Below are 16,094 nucleotides of genomic sequence, written 5' to 3' on the forward strand. Positions count from 1 at the left end.
AAACTATTCGCAAAAGCTGCGGAAGAACCAAGCAAATAAAGTAGCGATATCGAAGCTATATTCCAAACTTTGAAAAAAAAAAAAAAAAAAAAGAGAAAGAGAAATCAAAGTTGAAACGAACCAGATTCTTCGGAGTGAAGGTGGACTACGTTAGGCTTATTTGGTGGCTCTCTCTATTTATATGCATATCTCCCTTACCCGACGTCGTTTATAGCACCTCCATTTTATTCTGACATTTATCGTTTTTTTTTTTTTTGTTAATTAAAGATTATTATCGCTTTGTCAAAGAGATAATTTAGGCATTTTAAATATTTATCACTTTGACTTTTATTTTATTTTTAATGTCACTAATATATTAAATTCTGTCAGATTTTTTAAGTATGACTATCTGAGAGACCAGGTCCTCGTTCTGTTATTGAATTTCATTGAGGAGGACACTTTTGTCTAACCATGTCCTACAGTTCATATTAATATTTTTTTATGTAGTCAAATAAATCTTAGTATTAAATTGACAAAATAATATTTAAAAAAAATCTTATTACTATGATTAAAAAAAATCAAGATAATATTAATCTTTTAATCATATTATCTTGATTTTTTTTACATAATTTTTTTAAAAATACTATATTTAATTTCTTTCAAGATAGTCATAATAAATCAACAAATATCCTCGATCATTAATCGTTTTAATTATCTTGAGATAAAGAAAATAAGTATAAATACATTGAACTGACATTTCTTTCGAAAAATAAAATATATTTAGATTTTTGCAATTTTTACCTTCCAATAACATGATATATCGCAAATCTAAATACTGTAAAACAGGAAGAAAAAATAAATCAAACTGCCTTATTTTGAAAAAGCAACGACGTTAATTTCTGGTATAGATGACAGTCATATTTTACGGTGATGGTTCTGTTACTAACTTTGGTAAAAAAAAAGGCTGATGGTCTAATAATCTCCTGACACCTGTCTATCCTTCAGCTGTGGCTGTTACAGAAGACTGATCTTGAAAATAAGATTGCTTTTAAAGCTTTCTGTAAGATTTCTTTGCTCTGACGACAAAAAAAATCTTCTGACATGTACTAGCAGAGAACGAAAAAAAGAGAGATTAGTTTAAATGACATACGTTTATCTTTTTTTTGTCAACGGTGTGAAGAATAAGATCATATTTTTCTTCGCAATCGATTTATACAAAATCTATGTGTAGAGAAAAAAGCGTAAACATATATTATAGTGATCTTTTGGAACGTTTTACCATAATGTATAGTTTGGTAAGTAGTCTTTTAACGTTTATCCCTTAGCTAGCAATCTTTCTTTCCAGTAGGTGTTATCTACATTTCTACTAATCTAGATACAAAACATATGATCTTATATGAAAAAGAATTAGACATAATAAGTTGGATTGTGGGGAGTGGGGACGAATTACGCAGCGTTGCAACATATGTAACGTAAAATGATGGTTCGTACAACCTCTCACGTACACAATCCACTCAAAGTGACGTAGTTTCTTTGGCCTTTGCCTTTGATGCATCTCATGCTCTCCAGGTCCCACGAACCTACCTCAGTCACAGACTCATCCTAATTTGCTTCGTAAAGGTTATTAGTTTTTTTGCTAAACACACTCAAAAGTCTTAAAATTAGAATGTTACATTATTTCAATTCGCTCAAAAAAGTTCCTTGGGCTTTTCTTAATCTACATACACAATTTCTCTGTTTTTAAAATTTTCTACTTTAATCGCATGATGTATTAAACAATTTTCAGCTTTCAACAATATATGTGTATGAACATTCCAACCTCTGTCATTTTATGGTTAACTAGCTAGTAACTAGCCACCAACTGATGTGCAAAAATCACACTTTGAAAAAATTTGTAGTCTTCTAATGGCCAACGTAACATGAGTAGAGAGAATCGATGAAGCATAATTATATTATCAGACCATGTGGCCAGAAAGAAAGACCAGCGAATTTATTCGAACCAAACATAGTGAAGAGGTCTTTTTTTCTTTCTTCTCAATCCTCTCCTTGGCTTTTAGTATACTTTTTCTTTTGGTAAATTCCTTTTAGTAAATTTACGTTTCATCTTTCATATTTTTTTATTTTTTTGTTATATTATCTATTCAGTTTTGTTGATAATAGATTTTCTTGAACGAACAAGGTTCCATAAGATAATAATAAAATTAAAAAAAGGAGAAACAAAATACATGATAATAGAATCTAATAAACAATATATGGAGAAATAAACGCAGTGTGATGAATAAAAATGTTGAAATCGAATCATACAAGAGGTGCTTGTTGGAAGATCGTTGGACCAACGCTGATTGTGATATTCATGTTCGTATTCTCAATAGTTTATCTTCTTCTTTCTTTTTGATTGTCTCAGTAGTATAGTAATTATTAGAAAACTACTATATATACATGAATTTATCTTAGAAACAATCACGGTATTATGGAATTTTATTTCTTTCACAATTTGTAAAAAGAAAAAAGGAATGCTATAGTGGGGGATTTTAGCATCTCGTCGAAGATATGAATGAATAGAGAATTTTGCAAAAGTGTAAAGAAACAACCGACCAAACCCACTTGTTCTCTCACGTCCTTTTTTTATATAAGTTGAAATATCTCTAGAAATCAAGTTTTATTTCAAATTGTAATACACAAAAATATGTATTTTTTTTTTTGAACAAACAAAAAAATTTGTATTTTAAACTACAAAATTATGTATATATATTTTTAAATATAATTTCAGTAATATAGATGAAAATCCTTTTCCTATTTTTTGAAAAATCGAAAACAATAATTAAAATGATCTATTTTTAATATTTTTATTTGTGAAATATGGCATTGTATTCGTTATATTGAAGGAGGTGGGTAAGCATTATGCCATATTGGGCACTTTCTAAGGGACAATATAATAACGTGTTTAGTAAAATTTTTTGCATATAGCATCATAGAGAAGAAGTTATAAGTTTAATTTATAAATTTACAATCAATTTTTATCTTGATTTTGTTGTATGAAATTCATAACTCATAACCAATGTCAATTCGTTTTCATACAAGAAAATAGCCATTTAATAAAAAAGTTCAAGCCTCAACGAGAGTATAAGATTTCATATAGGCATGGCGTACGTAAACGGATATTGAATGTTACCAAGCTTACCCAACACCAACAGTACTTTAGTAAGCCCCAAAAATAGATATTTGTCTTATTAGTTAAGGTTATACTATAACTTTTAACTTAGCTTTATTATTATTTTTTTGATTATTTTTTAACTAAGCTTTATTATTGTTGATGTCAAAAGTAAACCTGCTACGGTTTCAAAATCAGTTTGCACCTATGATTTTGTACCATACCGAACCGATATGATATAACCAGTAGTTATGAAAAGTTGTTGTTTCAAGTTTCAACTAAATCCACTATATCTATTGATGTAACTTTTTTTGTCTAGCATTTATTTATAAAAAAACATCGCATAGAAAACTAAAGGATAAACAACTGACATTTTAGAGGGTTTCCGAAAGTGTAAAAACAAATAGAAAGCTCAGTTTGGATAGTTCAATAAGGAACACATTTGATCGGTGAAATGTCGATTTGGCTTTGTGATTTATATCAAATGAGACAAATTATGAACCAATTTTATTGCTAACTTGGATCAAAATATGTAACTTAGATATGATATAACTTGGATAGTCCAATTGTTTATAAAAACAACACTTTTGTGTGTTGGGCCAACAATATCATATAATATCAAAGTATCCATTTTCTTTTTGAAAAATTATATTACTAAAAAATAGGAAATTTTTTTTTGGTAATGTAAAAAAAAAAAGAAAAAAAAAGGAAATTAAGAAAATGATAAATGAGATTTTTTCAATAGTGAGCAAGATGAACATGTTAACACACAAGTTAGAGTTTAGACCGTTTTATGCCAGTAATACAATGGAGAGAATGTTTTTATATAAACCTGTTTTTTATGTGGATATTTAATTCTATCAAATAAAACCTTTTTTTTGGTCATATAAACGATTTTTTTATATTCTTAATTTGTATTTTTGAAGTGTTAACCAAAACTATTGCAATAAATTTGTAGTCAATAAAATAATTGGTCAATTACTAGTAGAAACTTTAGTATTTTTCACTACTGAATTTGCACAATTTAAACTTATAAATATATTTGTAAAATTTTCCATATCTACTTCTTAGAAAATTGTTACTATGAATTTAAATCACATAATGTATTCTCATTTTATAATTTACTGGACTATTAATATTATGGGCTACGAGACATGAGCCCACAAAATATGAGAAGTAAGCTTCATCTAAAAAACGAACGGGCGTTTTATCTACTTGACCCGACAGAGAAATTTGGATCCGGATAACCCGACCCGTTAAAAACCCAATTAGCTCTCATACGGCCGAGATTTTTCCACCAAACTCGACGGTTACCACTCGTTTCTTTGTCCACCATCTTCCCTCTCTCTCTCTCTCTCATCCCTTTTTGTCCAAAAAAAAAAAAAAATTCCGATTATCTCACGCCGGATTGTTTTCAATCGCCTGTCTTCATAATCTCCGGCGCGCCTGAATTTTGTCTAGTAACTCTTTGAAAAATTTCATGGAGTGGGACAGTGGTTCCGATCTAAGCGCCGATGATGCTTCGTCAGCTGCGGATGATGAAGAAGAGGGAGGTCTTTTTCCCGGCGGAGGACCAATTCCGTATCCAGTTGGTAATTTGCTTCATAGAGCGCCTTGTGGATTCGTTGTTACCGATGCTGTTGAGCCTGACCACCCTATTATCTATGTCAACACTGTTTTCGAAATGGTTACTGGGTATCGTGCTGAGGAGGTTCTCGGAGGAAACTGGTTAGTTCTCGGAATTGATGCGAGGATTTTCTTATTAGCTGAATTTTTTGCTTTGCCGAGTTTTTTGGTTACTTGGTGGAGTTTTGATTAAGGAAGGAGCGTGTAGTTTTGAGTATAGGTGAGGAACGTAGAGTTGATTGCCAAGCGAATTGCGTTGGAATTTTTAGAGGTATTGATAATCTGAAGTTGCTTCTGGGGGATGATCACTTGAATTCGTAGCTTTAGTACGGAGGTTTTGGTGGAATGAAAACGAAGAGATGTCTTGTTAGATAACCATAGGTGACTTTTCGGAATTGTAGAGAACCCTTGGACACATCTGTTTGTGCGCCTCAATATTATGTGCTTAGGCGATTTAGATGGTTACTCTGTGATTGTGATATTAGTCGAGCTGTTTTAGTTGCTCTGCGTGTTAAGCAAACTGGGAGTGTATATATATATGGGTCTGCAGTGATAAATCAAGCTATCCCTGTGTAGTATTAGGGGTCATAGGCTCATAGCTAAGACAAGAATATCTTTAGATTACTTAACGTGTAGTGAACCAATGACTAGTAGGTTCATTTTAAAGGTTAAGCCCAGTTCGTTTGGTTATATGTTAGTTTGCCATGGGAGAAGTGGTTGTAGATTCCCTCTTTTCTTCATATTGATAAGCTTATAGTTGTCTGGGAGGAGCTGATCAATTCAGATTAGTTGTTACTGTTGAACAGAATGAATCTCTGGTCATGTTTTTTTTTTTGTTTTTTTTGTTTTTACAATCAAATCTCTGGTCATGTTTTAAGCTATGCTTGTTTGGTGTTTTTTTGGTTTTGTTATCAGTCTCTATATGCATGGCCAATTTTATTGTCTATTGCTTTTTCGCATCAGTAAGTCGGAGATAACTTTGTTTTTTTTTGTCTTAAATTGTTTCTAAAATTTCCCTGAATATTGCAGCCGCTTCTTGCAATGTAGAGGACCGTTTGCTAAAAGAAGGCATCCGTTAGTTGACTCTATGGTGGTATCCGAGATAAGAAAATGTATTGATGAGGGCATAGAATTCCAAGGCGAGTTGTTGAACTTTAGGAAAGATGGATCTCCGTTGATGAATAGATTGCGGCTGACTCCTATTTACGGAGACGATGATACTATCACCCATATAATTGGAATCCAGTTCTTTATCGAGACAGACATTGACCTTGGACCTGTTCTTGGTTCTTCAACAAAAGAAAAATCAATCAATGGGATATACTCAGCTTTAGCCGCTGGGGAGCGCAATGTTTCCCGAGGGATGTGTGGGTTATTTCAGCTAAATGATGAGGTTGTGTCTATGAAGATATTGTCACGCCTGACACCAAGAGACGTTGCGTCTGTCAGTTCTGTATGTCGCAGGCTGTATGTGCTGACAAAGAATGAGGATCTTTGGCGAAGGGTTTGTCAGAATGCATGGGGAAGCGAGACAACACGCGTATTAGAAACTGTTCCTGGTGCAAAAAGACTCGGTTGGGGCCGCCTTGCTAGAGAACTGACCACCCTTGAAGCTGCAGCTTGGAGAAAACTTACCGTTGGAGGTGCTGTTGAGCCGTCTCGCTGTAATTTCAGTGCTTGCGCAGTCGGGAACAGGGTCGTTCTCTTTGGAGGAGAAGGTGTGAATATGCAGCCTATGAATGACACCTTCGTTTTAGATCTTAATTCGGATTACCCTGAATGGCAACATGTCAAAGTGAGCTCCCCCCCTCCGGGACGCTGGGGCCACACACTCTCTTGCGTAAACGGCTCCAATCTGGTTGTATTTGGTGGCTGTGGACAGCAAGGTTTGCTGAACGATGTGTTTGTCTTGAATCTCGATGCAAAACCTCCTACTTGGAGGGAGATTTCGGGTTTGGCTCCTCCTCTACCAAGATCATGGCACAGCTCATGCACCCTTGACGGAACCAAACTGATAGTCTCTGGAGGTTGTGCAGATTCTGGCGTTCTTCTCAGTGACACGTTCCTCCTCGACCTCTCGATAGATAAACCAGTGTGGAGAGAGATTCCAGCTGCCTGGACTCCCCCTTCCCGGTTAGGCCACACACTATCGGTGTATGGAGGAAGAAAGATTTTGATGTTCGGTGGTCTTGCTAAAAGCGGGCCTCTGAGATTCCGTTCGAGCGATGTCTTCACAATGGATCTAAGCGAAGAGGAGCCTTGTTGGAGATGTGTGACCGGTAGCGGAATGCCCGGAGCAGGAAACCCAGGGGGAGTGGCACCACCACCGAGGCTGGATCACGTGGCGGTTAACCTCCCCGGAGGAAGAATCTTGATATTTGGCGGTTCGGTGGCAGGGCTTCACTCAGCGTCGCAGCTTTATCTACTCGACCCGACAGAGGACAAACCGACTTGGAGAATACTAAACATTCCAGGGAGACCGCCCCGGTTTGCTTGGGGACATGGCACTTGTGTAGTGGGAGGAACACGAGCCATAGTGCTGGGTGGTCAGACGGGAGAAGAGTGGATGCTAAGTGAGCTACACGAGTTATCACTAGCGAGCTATCTCACGTAACGAAAGAGATCCTACAAACGAAAGAGGGTGCAGCCCATAGAAGAAGATGAAAAAAGGGTTCTCTGTTAGGATACTTGGAGCTTTAGGGAGAGTGACTCAGTGGTGGGACTTTGGTGCTGCTAATATTTTTTTAGTCCTTCTTCTTCCTCCTCATTAGGACTTGTAGTGCTTAAAATATATAAATAGTGAAAATGTCATATCTGTCTTTTATTTGTCTATCTGTAGGGCTTGTATCTGTTGTTCTCTTTGAAGTTTGAATGCTTTTGAGGAGTGCATTTGTGTTCATATCCTGTAAATTTTTATTTATGACTTTACCAAAATATTAATAAGAAGATCCTCTGTGTCTCTTCTTATATTTGTTTTATTGGAACACAATTTCCAAATTTTATTATATAAGAAAATTAATAATAATTAATGAAAAAAACCAATTTTACGAAAGAACAAAAACAATTGGGGGCAATCCCTTATCAGAGAGTGAGAGGGGTCTCTCGGTGGAAATTGTTTTAAATTTTAAAACCCTTAACACAGCCACCGTTCTCAGCCGCATCACATCCATGTCAGAGCGCGACCGCCGCGAACGAGAGAGGGACAGGGACCGTGAACGTGACCGTGATAGACGCCGAGATAGAGACAGCCGTGACCGTGAACGTGACCGAGGGCTAAGGAGCAAGAAGTCCCGATCTCGTACTCCAGACCACCACGCACGTCCTCGCCACGTGCGTTCTCCGGAGAGGTATCGCTCTCGTTCCCGCTCGATTGACCGTGACCGTGACCGACAGCGACACCACAGGCGCAGGACTCCCACCCCAGATGCGCCGTCGCGGAAACGGCCTCGCCAGGGTTCAGTAGACGATGAGAAGGAAAGGATCCGCAAACGAGCTGTGTCTGATTTCGTTGACGAGATTGCGAAAGAGCCTTCTGCTACTAAGAAGAAGGATAAACAAACAAGAGATGCTGCTGATAATGGCGGTGGCGGAGGAGAAGCTGAGGAAGGTATGGATGCGAATGAGATTGAGATGATGAAGATGTTAGGGATCCCTACTGGATTCGATTCTACAAAAGGGAAACCAGTTGCTGGTGCTGATGTCAGTGGGATTAGAGCTGTAACTAAGCGTCAGCCAAGACAGTACATGAACCGTCGCGGTGGATTTAATCGTCCTTTGCCTGCTGAGCGTAACCGCTAGTCTTCTCTCAAGGTTAGGGGCTTCTTCTCACTTAGCTTTCCCAAGTTTATTGTTTCTGTCATGATGATCATAATCTCTGTGATTCAGTAACAATCGAATTGGAAGATAGGTCTAGCTATCTTGTGTTGGTTGGTTGGTTAAGTAGTTAGTGACTTGGCTTTTAGACTTGTTGGTTGCTTTAGCTGATGAACTCATCAAACATCTTTTTTTTAGGATAATGGAATTTAAGAACTCATCAGGTTCAGCATTATGGGGTTGTTCCTTCTCATTTTTGTTCTCTGATGGTTGTTTAGTTAGTCTAGATCCTCACAAGCTAATATATAGATGGTTCACTTGGTTCTTTTGATGTCATCTTTGTAACTAGTTAAGTTCAAATACATAGGAGATGATGAAACCACTCGTGCGTTTTTCTAAGTTCTTTGTTTTCATGACTCTCTGGTAACATCTTACAAGATTAAGTTGTGTGAGTCACTAACAATCATCCCACCTTAGCGTTGGGTTTACCATTTTTGTCTTGAACAGCTGAATTTTGAAATTACTTGTCATTGAATGGGACATAAAGGCGCATCATTTACTCTGAATAGATTAATCAGTTTCAGTTTTTATAATTATTAACTAGAATCTTGTCTGTCGTGTCTCTGCATCCTGTTTTTGTTTTCGCATTGATCACTTTCTCCTCACTTCCTCTCCTTTGAACATATCTTGCAGGTCCTTCACACACTGTCTTTAAACACTAGTCGAAAGAATTGAATGAGGGTTCGAGCTGCACTTCCCAGGTAGTATAAGCAGCAATTCTTCCCCAGACTGTTCTATTGTCCGTGGAGAACAAACATGTACTCTTTTGAAATTAGAAACAACTCATGAGTTATATCGCATTTGCAGAATTTAGAATTGTTAATGATTGTGTGTAATTTAGAATTCAGAATTCAGTTGATGTCATGGCTATTCGTTTGAGTTTTTCACTAGATACTAAAAACATACTGGCGCTTGCATAGTTAAGTAACTTCATTCCAAAAATATCGTTATGGTTACAATATCAAGCAGATTAATAAAAAGGCCGATATCGAAAGCTTTAATGCCAGAGCTTGAGGCAGACTCCAGAAGTTACAAGTCCAGGCATTGAGGATTTTTTGCTGAGTATTCTTTCTGAAAATGTATCCACAAGCTGTTGTCCCAAAGATGAAAGATCCTCCATAAAGGTCTCAACAAAGATCTTCACAACTCTAACTTCTCGGTCAGTAGCTCTTAAGCTATACCATGTCAAGAACCTTTCCCTAAAACTCTTGTCTATATGTCCTTCTTCCTCTAAACATCTAATCGTCTTAACAATATGACCCAAGTCTTTACCTCTTACTCCATTTGCGGCATTATGGAACTCTGGTTTCTTGTTCACTGATACTGTTCTTGACTTGGATCTTTTATTCACTCCTTGCTTTCCCTTAAAAGCATCTCTCTTGGAGGGGGTCATAAGCAAGTCTCTTCCATCTATCTTGCTAGCTTTCCTTTTTACGAGCATCTCCGCTTCAAGCTCAGATTCTACTTCTCCTACACTATAATGTTCAACGTTGTCCTTGTTCCCATTTTCTTTGCTGCAGCTTTTACAGACATTATTAGATTCATCTTCGGGCAAAGATGGATTACTACAAAGACCACTACTTGAGTTTGTCAAAGGGCTTTGCCTGGCTCCAGCTTCATTTCCATCATCCTTCAACGTTGAGAACCGAAGCTCGGACTCATCTAACTCACCTTCCTCGTTAAAGGACACGACTCTGAGACAGAACTCGGTTTCGGGTTCAAGTCCGTGGATGGTAGACCTCGTCTCAGGTAGATAAACAACAGAATTCACCTGAGATGAGGAGGACTCTTCGTCCTTCGACTTTCGACAGAACATCTTGAAACCCGTTATCCGGTTTTGCAAAGAAGAAGACGGCTCCTCGGAGTCTAATCTCACAGTGACTGACTTCGCTTGAATCTCTTCTACTCTCGTGCTCATCTTGTCACCTAACAAGAACTCAAGTGAACACATATATATATCTTCGGATTTAAAAACCAAAGTAATGTGTGAGCAGAACACTAACCTTGTCTTGAAATAGATTCTGATGGTGAGACAATTTTGTCCAGAGCTTCCATAGCCAAAGAACACAGTTTCTGAACTTGTGCCCCCGAAGAAAGTCTATTGACGATACCTCGAGCCATCTTCATTGCCCAACCCGACAACGGACCCACGTCACCCTCTAGCTTCTTCACTGACTCATCCATGAGTTCCAACAGATTGCGATACTTCCTTGTACCTCTCAACAGCTTCTGTCCTAGAGAAAGACGGTAACAAAGTACATCCACACGACGCGTCTCTTTGGCCACCTTCTTGGTGAGAGGTTAGGATTTGATCTGCAACATCTTGGTGAGAGATATCTAGTCTAGGATCCGGCACCATGACCACGTTCCTGTAGAGAAGATTTGAAAAAAACATAAACTTCTTTCCTTGTTGTGAATAATTGTGTATTTGTAATTGCCTTAAATGCTCATCTGTTTGCTTTACATGAGAAAACTTAGAAACTACTAGACGAAATCAGCTTACATTTTGGCATTTTTAGCAGCAAGAACTCCAGATGGAGCGTCTTCGAATACCAGAACATTTTGTGGATCCACAGGACCGTCCTAAGTAACATAAGACAAAGAGAATACATTAGTTTACAACTCATTGTCGAGTTTGAAATGGAGGGTACAAATAAATCATATATGCACTAGTAGTGGCCTGTTAATTACCTTAAATCTTCTAGCTGCAGCGAGAAAGCCATCTGGGGCAGGCTTTCCTTGCTTCACCTCTGGATCATCACCGCGAACTACGTGATGCATCAATGAGAAAAGCTCTTTGTGTCTTTGGGTTTTTAGTTCATAATGCCGTGTATGAGTACTGCAACAAACATTTCAAGGTGACAAGTCAGTTTCCAGATTGTAAAGAAGAGAAGCTTAGAATGTTGCAAGATATGGATGTGCTGATGAAGAAAAGAGATACCCCGTAGCAATACAAATTGGAATATTCTTTGCATGAAGATGCTTGATTAGTCGGCTAGCCCCTGAAAATGTGGACGAGAATTGGTTAATATGAATACAACGGCTTCATGTATAGCTGTTATCTACTTGTAGCTTAAAGTGTTAAGATCAATCGAGATGAACCAAATACAGAACAAGTTTCTTCCACGGATGATAATGATTTAACACAAAGTCAGTGCCTTTTTACATTTGCACCCACATCAAGCATATATATCTAGACATACGATCTTCCTGTGAACCATATGTCATGTGTTTGCAAACACAAGTGTAACAGAAAGGAGATTGTTACCTGGCATTAGCTCACTAGTAGGGAAAAGGTCTTGCAACATTGCCTCCCTCTCGACAAGGAAGTCCTCAGCTGAAAGAGAATCACTGATCCCGCTTTCTTCAACAAAAATCCTAGCAGCTTCTATAGCTTTTCTACCCATCATCTTAGCCTTGAGAGACCAATCAAACGTTTTGTTGAATCTAGCAAGTATGATTTCTTGGACCTCGGTATAGAACTTCTCAGTATCTGCAAAAGAAACCAAATCCACCATAAGTTATTTCCATTAATGTGAACAATAGATACAAAGTTAACATCTACATAAGAGTTAATTCCTATGATAGCTAAACTTGGTGCACCACATACTGAGCTTCATAAGCCAATGAAACGGGGGAATTTCAAAAACAGAACAAAGATTCTTGCATCTATTAACCTCAATTGTTCAATTCCGGATCAGATTCAACCTAGCTCTACCATCTAAACTATCCAAACAATCAAATACTCATCATCGTGAACGTTACTTAGAGCATATCCGATGTCAACTAAAACTCATTCCTAACAACGTCAAGCTAAAATACGATAGTGTCAGCAGTACGATTCAATAAAGCAAAAGATTGAGGATCAGATGCACTGCTGCAATTACCGAGAAGAAGACCGTCCATGTCCAATATGACATGAGTGATTGATCCTCTGCCGGCGACGTCAGCTGGAGTCGACATTGGACGGTACGATTCCGATAGATCTCTTCCCTGAGGCTGCGATAAGATATCTCCTGCTATGGACGAAGAACGTAGAATCGATAAGCTTAATTGGTTTCTACTTCTTTTGCAGATTGCAGTGACCAAACGAATCAAATCAAATCAAATCAAATCAAATCTAGTGAGGTAGTTTTACGCTGTGTAAAGTGTATAGATAGTGTGATATAACAACAACGATCCTTGAATATGGGCCTAAGGGGCCGGGTCATAAATGAAATTTTGGCTAATAATGTAATTGCAATATCTGAAGCTTAAGAGCTGGTTAAAAAACTTAAGCTAACATTGACCAGCTCTTATAAGAGCATTTTAAATTAGGTTTAAAATTAACAAAACAATAGAAACAGTTTCATATAATACTAGCTATTGGTATGTAAACTGCTCCATTTAGAACTTGAATGAAGCATCTTAACATACTTTTAGAATTTACTTGAGAACATTGATTAAAAAAAATTAAATTGATAACAATGTTAATACATATCTTGATTGATTTTATTTTCTTCTTCTTCATATTTTTTTTTACTTTTTAGTAAAAAATATATATTAGGTCTAAATTGAATCAGACCACAGCCCAATTTGGGGATTTTTGTGATTGGAGAAGGGTTAGAGCATTTTCTTCTCCTTCCGGGAAACCTTCACTTCAGGATTTACAACAAGTCTGAAGACAGGTTTCAAAAACAGAATCATGGTTCACATTCGTAATTCGCGTCTTCCGTGTTTTATCTTTGTAAGTGTTCTTTGGTATTTGTTTATTTAAATACATATCTATAACATGATCATGATTATGTATATATATATATATGCAAGATTTACAACATAGTTTTTCTCTAGTAAGTTTTTTCTTATCTAGTATCTTTAAGATTTTTTTTACAGAAATAAGATAGAGTTTAGGTACTATAAAAGATGGATAAAGCTTGCAAAATTGGTGCAGTCAGAATAAGAAAAATTAAGAAATGCTCTAAGCCACTAACCACAAAACAGTTTTTAAGCCACAATCCCAAAATATAAATTGTTCAAATTAGATTCATTTTAGTGACATTAATGAATTCATGATTCTGAGTATTTATCATTTTCTAAAATTAATGTTAAATTATATTCAAAATTTTAACATCAAAGTGCAGCGTAAAAGTTATTTTGAAAGAAAAAAATGTTTGAAGTTTGATAATTTAACAACATTAAGGAAACGACAATGTGATAATTTAACAACCTTTTTTTTTCAACCTTCACAGCAGAGCCAAATTTGGTAAGAACCGACATATTGCTCTAAAAGCAAGCTTATTTCCAAACATTAGCGTTAATTAGGAGGCCCAACACTAAGATAACACACGAATAATAAAACAAACGGCGTCGTTTCGTAAATCTCACTGCTTCTCAATCACAACGAAGATCTCATTTCACTTTCCCTTTTCCTTCTCTGGCGATTCTTCTCAGATCTGATCGATCTCTTCATCAGATGAAGCCCTGAATGTGTAATCGAATCGACTAATTGAACAGCCGCGAATCACTATATACCTTTTTGCAGATCGAATTCTGAATCGCGATCATGTCGTGCTTAGCGCTAGCTCTGCAACCAGCAAATGGATCCGACATTTTGCTCCAAACTCGAGAATGGTTTTCACCGGCACGAGCCCTAATCGAACTCTCTTATTTCCGCCTGCTGCTTCTAATGGACAGGTGATTGTTGGTGTTGTTGAGGAACAATAAAATCAGAAAACAATGTGAGAAGCATGCATTGCAGACTATGCAGTAGACTAAGGAGGAAAAATGCTGCTTTTCATTGCCAGTTGCAAATGAACATCAAAATTCTGAGGCTGAAGAGTAAATGCATAGGAATCTTTCAGAAGGCAATACCACAAGGAATTGTTCATACAATGTTTATTTGAGGACAATAAATTTCTCTATAACACCTTAATAAGAGGAGAAATCTAAAAGAACGGCTTTGAATAAATCCCTCGGCAATCTACATAAACAATGCACAGAAACTCCAAAAAAAAGACTCGTGATGCTTCGAACAAAAATGATCTTACATAGCACCAAAGAGTTCACCTACGCTTGAACCCCACAAATGCCTTCTCGTGTGATCATGAACTCGCAAGAAGTCACAGGCAAATAAGGTGAAAAAACAATATCAAACCGTCTCTGAGCTCTTCTAGACACATAACTCGAACCGCTCTCATCATTTTCACTTCTCTCTTTCCAGATAGTCTCATCACTTCGTGAGATGAAAAATCTAGAGTTCACACAATTAGACCAAGCCAAGCCTAAAGCAGGAACAACTCGTCTACCAGAGGAACACAAAAATCTCAAATTCCCAATCCTCAACCCACTTAACCCATCAGACGTTTCAACCAAATCAGTAACCTGATTCGTAATCACAACAGCCAAACCGAACTTATTAGCCAACTGCTTCAACTTCCCTGATAACTTGAAAAACATAGAAGATCTCTTCTTTAGATCAGACGGAGTATTATCAAATTCCGATCTAAACAACGCCGCAACAGAATCAAGCACAATCAGCTTCAAAGGTAACCTATTTCCCGAATTCTTAATAAACCCATCAATCCTAGGCATTATGTCGAACAGGTGGTCTACAGAATGAACATTTTGAACAAAGACATGATCACATGGGTTATCATTGTCATTCGCGTAAATGCTAGGGTTTGATTGATGAAACGATCGAGATAGCTGATGAAGACGGCGAAAAGGGAAAGGAAACTCGGAGTGGAGATAAAGAGAAGAACCGTTGAGTCCGCCGAGTGAAATCGGAAGCTGGGCACAGAGCGAGAGCTGAAGGCAGAGTTGTGTCTTTCCGCAGCCGCTCTTTCAACAGCTTCTGTCCTAGAGAAAGACGGTAACAAAGTACATCCACACGACGCGTCTCTTTGGCCACCTTCACTTGTTTCCTCCAGCATCTGTAAGCACTCACACACATTACATTACATTACATTCTCTAAACAATCTCTCCTCATTGAAAATCCATATCGAAAAAACCATACCCGAGCAAGTCATTATCTTTGCCGCAATATGAGCAATAAAACCTACCATCAAGATCATCACTTCCAATCCCAATCCCATATCTATCTTGCTTCAAACCACATTCAAGATGACAAGACAGTCCACAAGCAACACAAGTCAGCCATAGACTAGGATCCTTATTATCATCAAACTTTTGACAAATGCAGCAAGAACACCTTCTACAAAACGTATCGTCGCTTCCTAACGCAGCCCTACAAGCTAAATTCTCACAGCAAATGATGTAACCGATGGTTTTCTTCTGCTTCTTCCTAGAGTTTCTACGATCAGAACAAGAAGTCTCCCCTAGAGGACGAGAGACAAGATTGAGTAGATTCTCAATAAGTTTAGGTTTGGCTAAACCAGTGTACTTCCTCTCTTTCCCCATCTCAGCACATATGATCTTCATAATCTCATTCCTGCTCCATGAATGCAAAAGCTCCGAAGCTTCTTC

At 37.4% G+C, this 16,094-nt stretch overlaps 6 protein-coding genes across 6 annotated transcripts; 2 read left to right on the forward strand and 4 right to left on the reverse strand.

Annotated features, from left to right (window-relative positions):
• On the forward strand, positions 4,446-7,725 carry LOC104761816 (adagio protein 1). The gene is made up of 2 exons (XM_010484946.1): positions 4,446-4,858; positions 5,786-7,725. Exons 1-2 carry the CDS (start codon positions 4,611-4,613, stop codon positions 7,368-7,370), a joined length of 1,833 nt encoding a protein of 610 aa, XP_010483248.1. The 5' UTR covers positions 4,446-4,610; the 3' UTR covers positions 7,371-7,725.
• LOC104761818 (U4/U6.U5 small nuclear ribonucleoprotein 27 kDa protein-like) lies at positions 7,797-9,519 on the forward strand. Its single transcript, XM_010484949.2, has 2 exons — positions 7,797-8,566; positions 9,263-9,519. The coding sequence occupies exon 1, from the start codon at positions 7,925-7,927 to the stop codon at positions 8,552-8,554; it is 630 nt and encodes a 209-aa protein (XP_010483251.1). The 5' UTR covers positions 7,797-7,924; the 3' UTR covers positions 8,555-8,566; positions 9,263-9,519.
• LOC104763543 (protein VERNALIZATION INSENSITIVE 3-like) lies at positions 9,606-10,625 on the reverse strand. The gene has a single exon (XM_019240404.1). It carries the CDS (start codon positions 10,578-10,580, stop codon positions 9,627-9,629), a length of 954 nt encoding a protein of 317 aa, XP_019095949.1. The 5' UTR covers positions 10,581-10,625; the 3' UTR covers positions 9,606-9,626.
• On the reverse strand, positions 10,633-12,767 carry LOC104761817 ((DL)-glycerol-3-phosphatase 2-like). The gene is made up of 6 exons (XM_019240405.1): positions 12,517-12,767; positions 11,898-12,122; positions 11,571-11,631; positions 11,321-11,468; positions 11,133-11,212; positions 10,633-10,998 (listed from the first exon to the last, which is right to left on the reverse strand). Exons 1-6 carry the CDS (start codon positions 12,590-12,592, stop codon positions 10,806-10,808), a joined length of 783 nt encoding a protein of 260 aa, XP_019095950.1. The 5' UTR covers positions 12,593-12,767; the 3' UTR covers positions 10,633-10,805.
• Positions 14,675-15,199, reverse strand: LOC109130516 (DNA repair protein XRCC3 homolog). The gene has a single exon (XM_019240111.1). The coding sequence runs from the start codon at positions 15,197-15,199 to the stop codon at positions 14,675-14,677; it is 525 nt and encodes a 174-aa protein (XP_019095656.1).
• On the reverse strand, positions 15,282-16,087 carry LOC104763545 (protein VERNALIZATION INSENSITIVE 3-like). The gene is made up of 2 exons (XM_019240113.1): positions 15,625-16,087; positions 15,282-15,540 (listed from the first exon to the last, which is right to left on the reverse strand). The coding sequence occupies exons 1-2, from the start codon at positions 16,047-16,049 to the stop codon at positions 15,282-15,284; spliced, it is 684 nt and encodes a 227-aa protein (XP_019095658.1). The 5' UTR covers positions 16,050-16,087.

The sequence above is a fragment of the Camelina sativa genome, chromosome 18, assembly GCF_000633955.1.
Source record: "Camelina sativa cultivar DH55 chromosome 18, Cs, whole genome shotgun sequence".
Lineage (NCBI taxonomy): Eukaryota > Viridiplantae > Streptophyta > Magnoliopsida > Brassicales > Brassicaceae > Camelina > Camelina sativa.

Bases quoted from the DNA above. Each gene is read 5' to 3' on its own strand.
- LOC104761816 (XM_010484946.1), top strand. From the start codon at position 4,611: ATGGAGTGGGACAGTGGTTCCGATCTAAGCGCCGATGATGCTTCGTCA. The intron at 4,859-5,785 runs GTTAGTTCTCGG...TGAATATTGCAG, and splicing joins GAGGTTCTCGGAGGAAACTG to CCGCTTCTTGCAATGTAGAG.
- LOC104761817 (XM_019240405.1), bottom strand. From the start codon at position 12,592: ATGTCGACTCCAGCTGACGTCGCCGGCAGAGGATCAATCACTCATGTC. The intron at 11,632-11,897 runs GTAACAATCTCC...CCACATTTTCAG, and splicing joins TACTAGTGAGCTAATGCCAG to GGGCTAGCCGACTAATCAAG. The intron at 11,469-11,570 runs GTATCTCTTTTC...TGTTTGTTGCAG, and splicing joins CCAATTTGTATTGCTACGGG to TACTCATACACGGCATTATG.
- LOC104763545 (XM_019240113.1), bottom strand. From the start codon at position 16,049: ATGAAGATCATATGTGCTGAGATGGGGAAAGAGAGGAAGTACACTGGT. The intron at 15,541-15,624 runs GTATGGTTTTTT...GAGTGCTTACAG, and splicing joins AAAGATAATGACTTGCTCGG to ATGCTGGAGGAAACAAGTGA.
- LOC104761818 (XM_010484949.2), top strand. From the start codon at position 7,925: ATGTCAGAGCGCGACCGCCGCGAACGAGAGAGGGACAGGGACCGTGAA.
- LOC109130516 (XM_019240111.1), bottom strand. From the start codon at position 15,199: ATGCCTAGGATTGATGGGTTTATTAAGAATTCGGGAAATAGGTTACCT.
- LOC104763543 (XM_019240404.1), bottom strand. From the start codon at position 10,580: ATGTGTTCACTTGAGTTCTTGTTAGGTGACAAGATGAGCACGAGAGTA.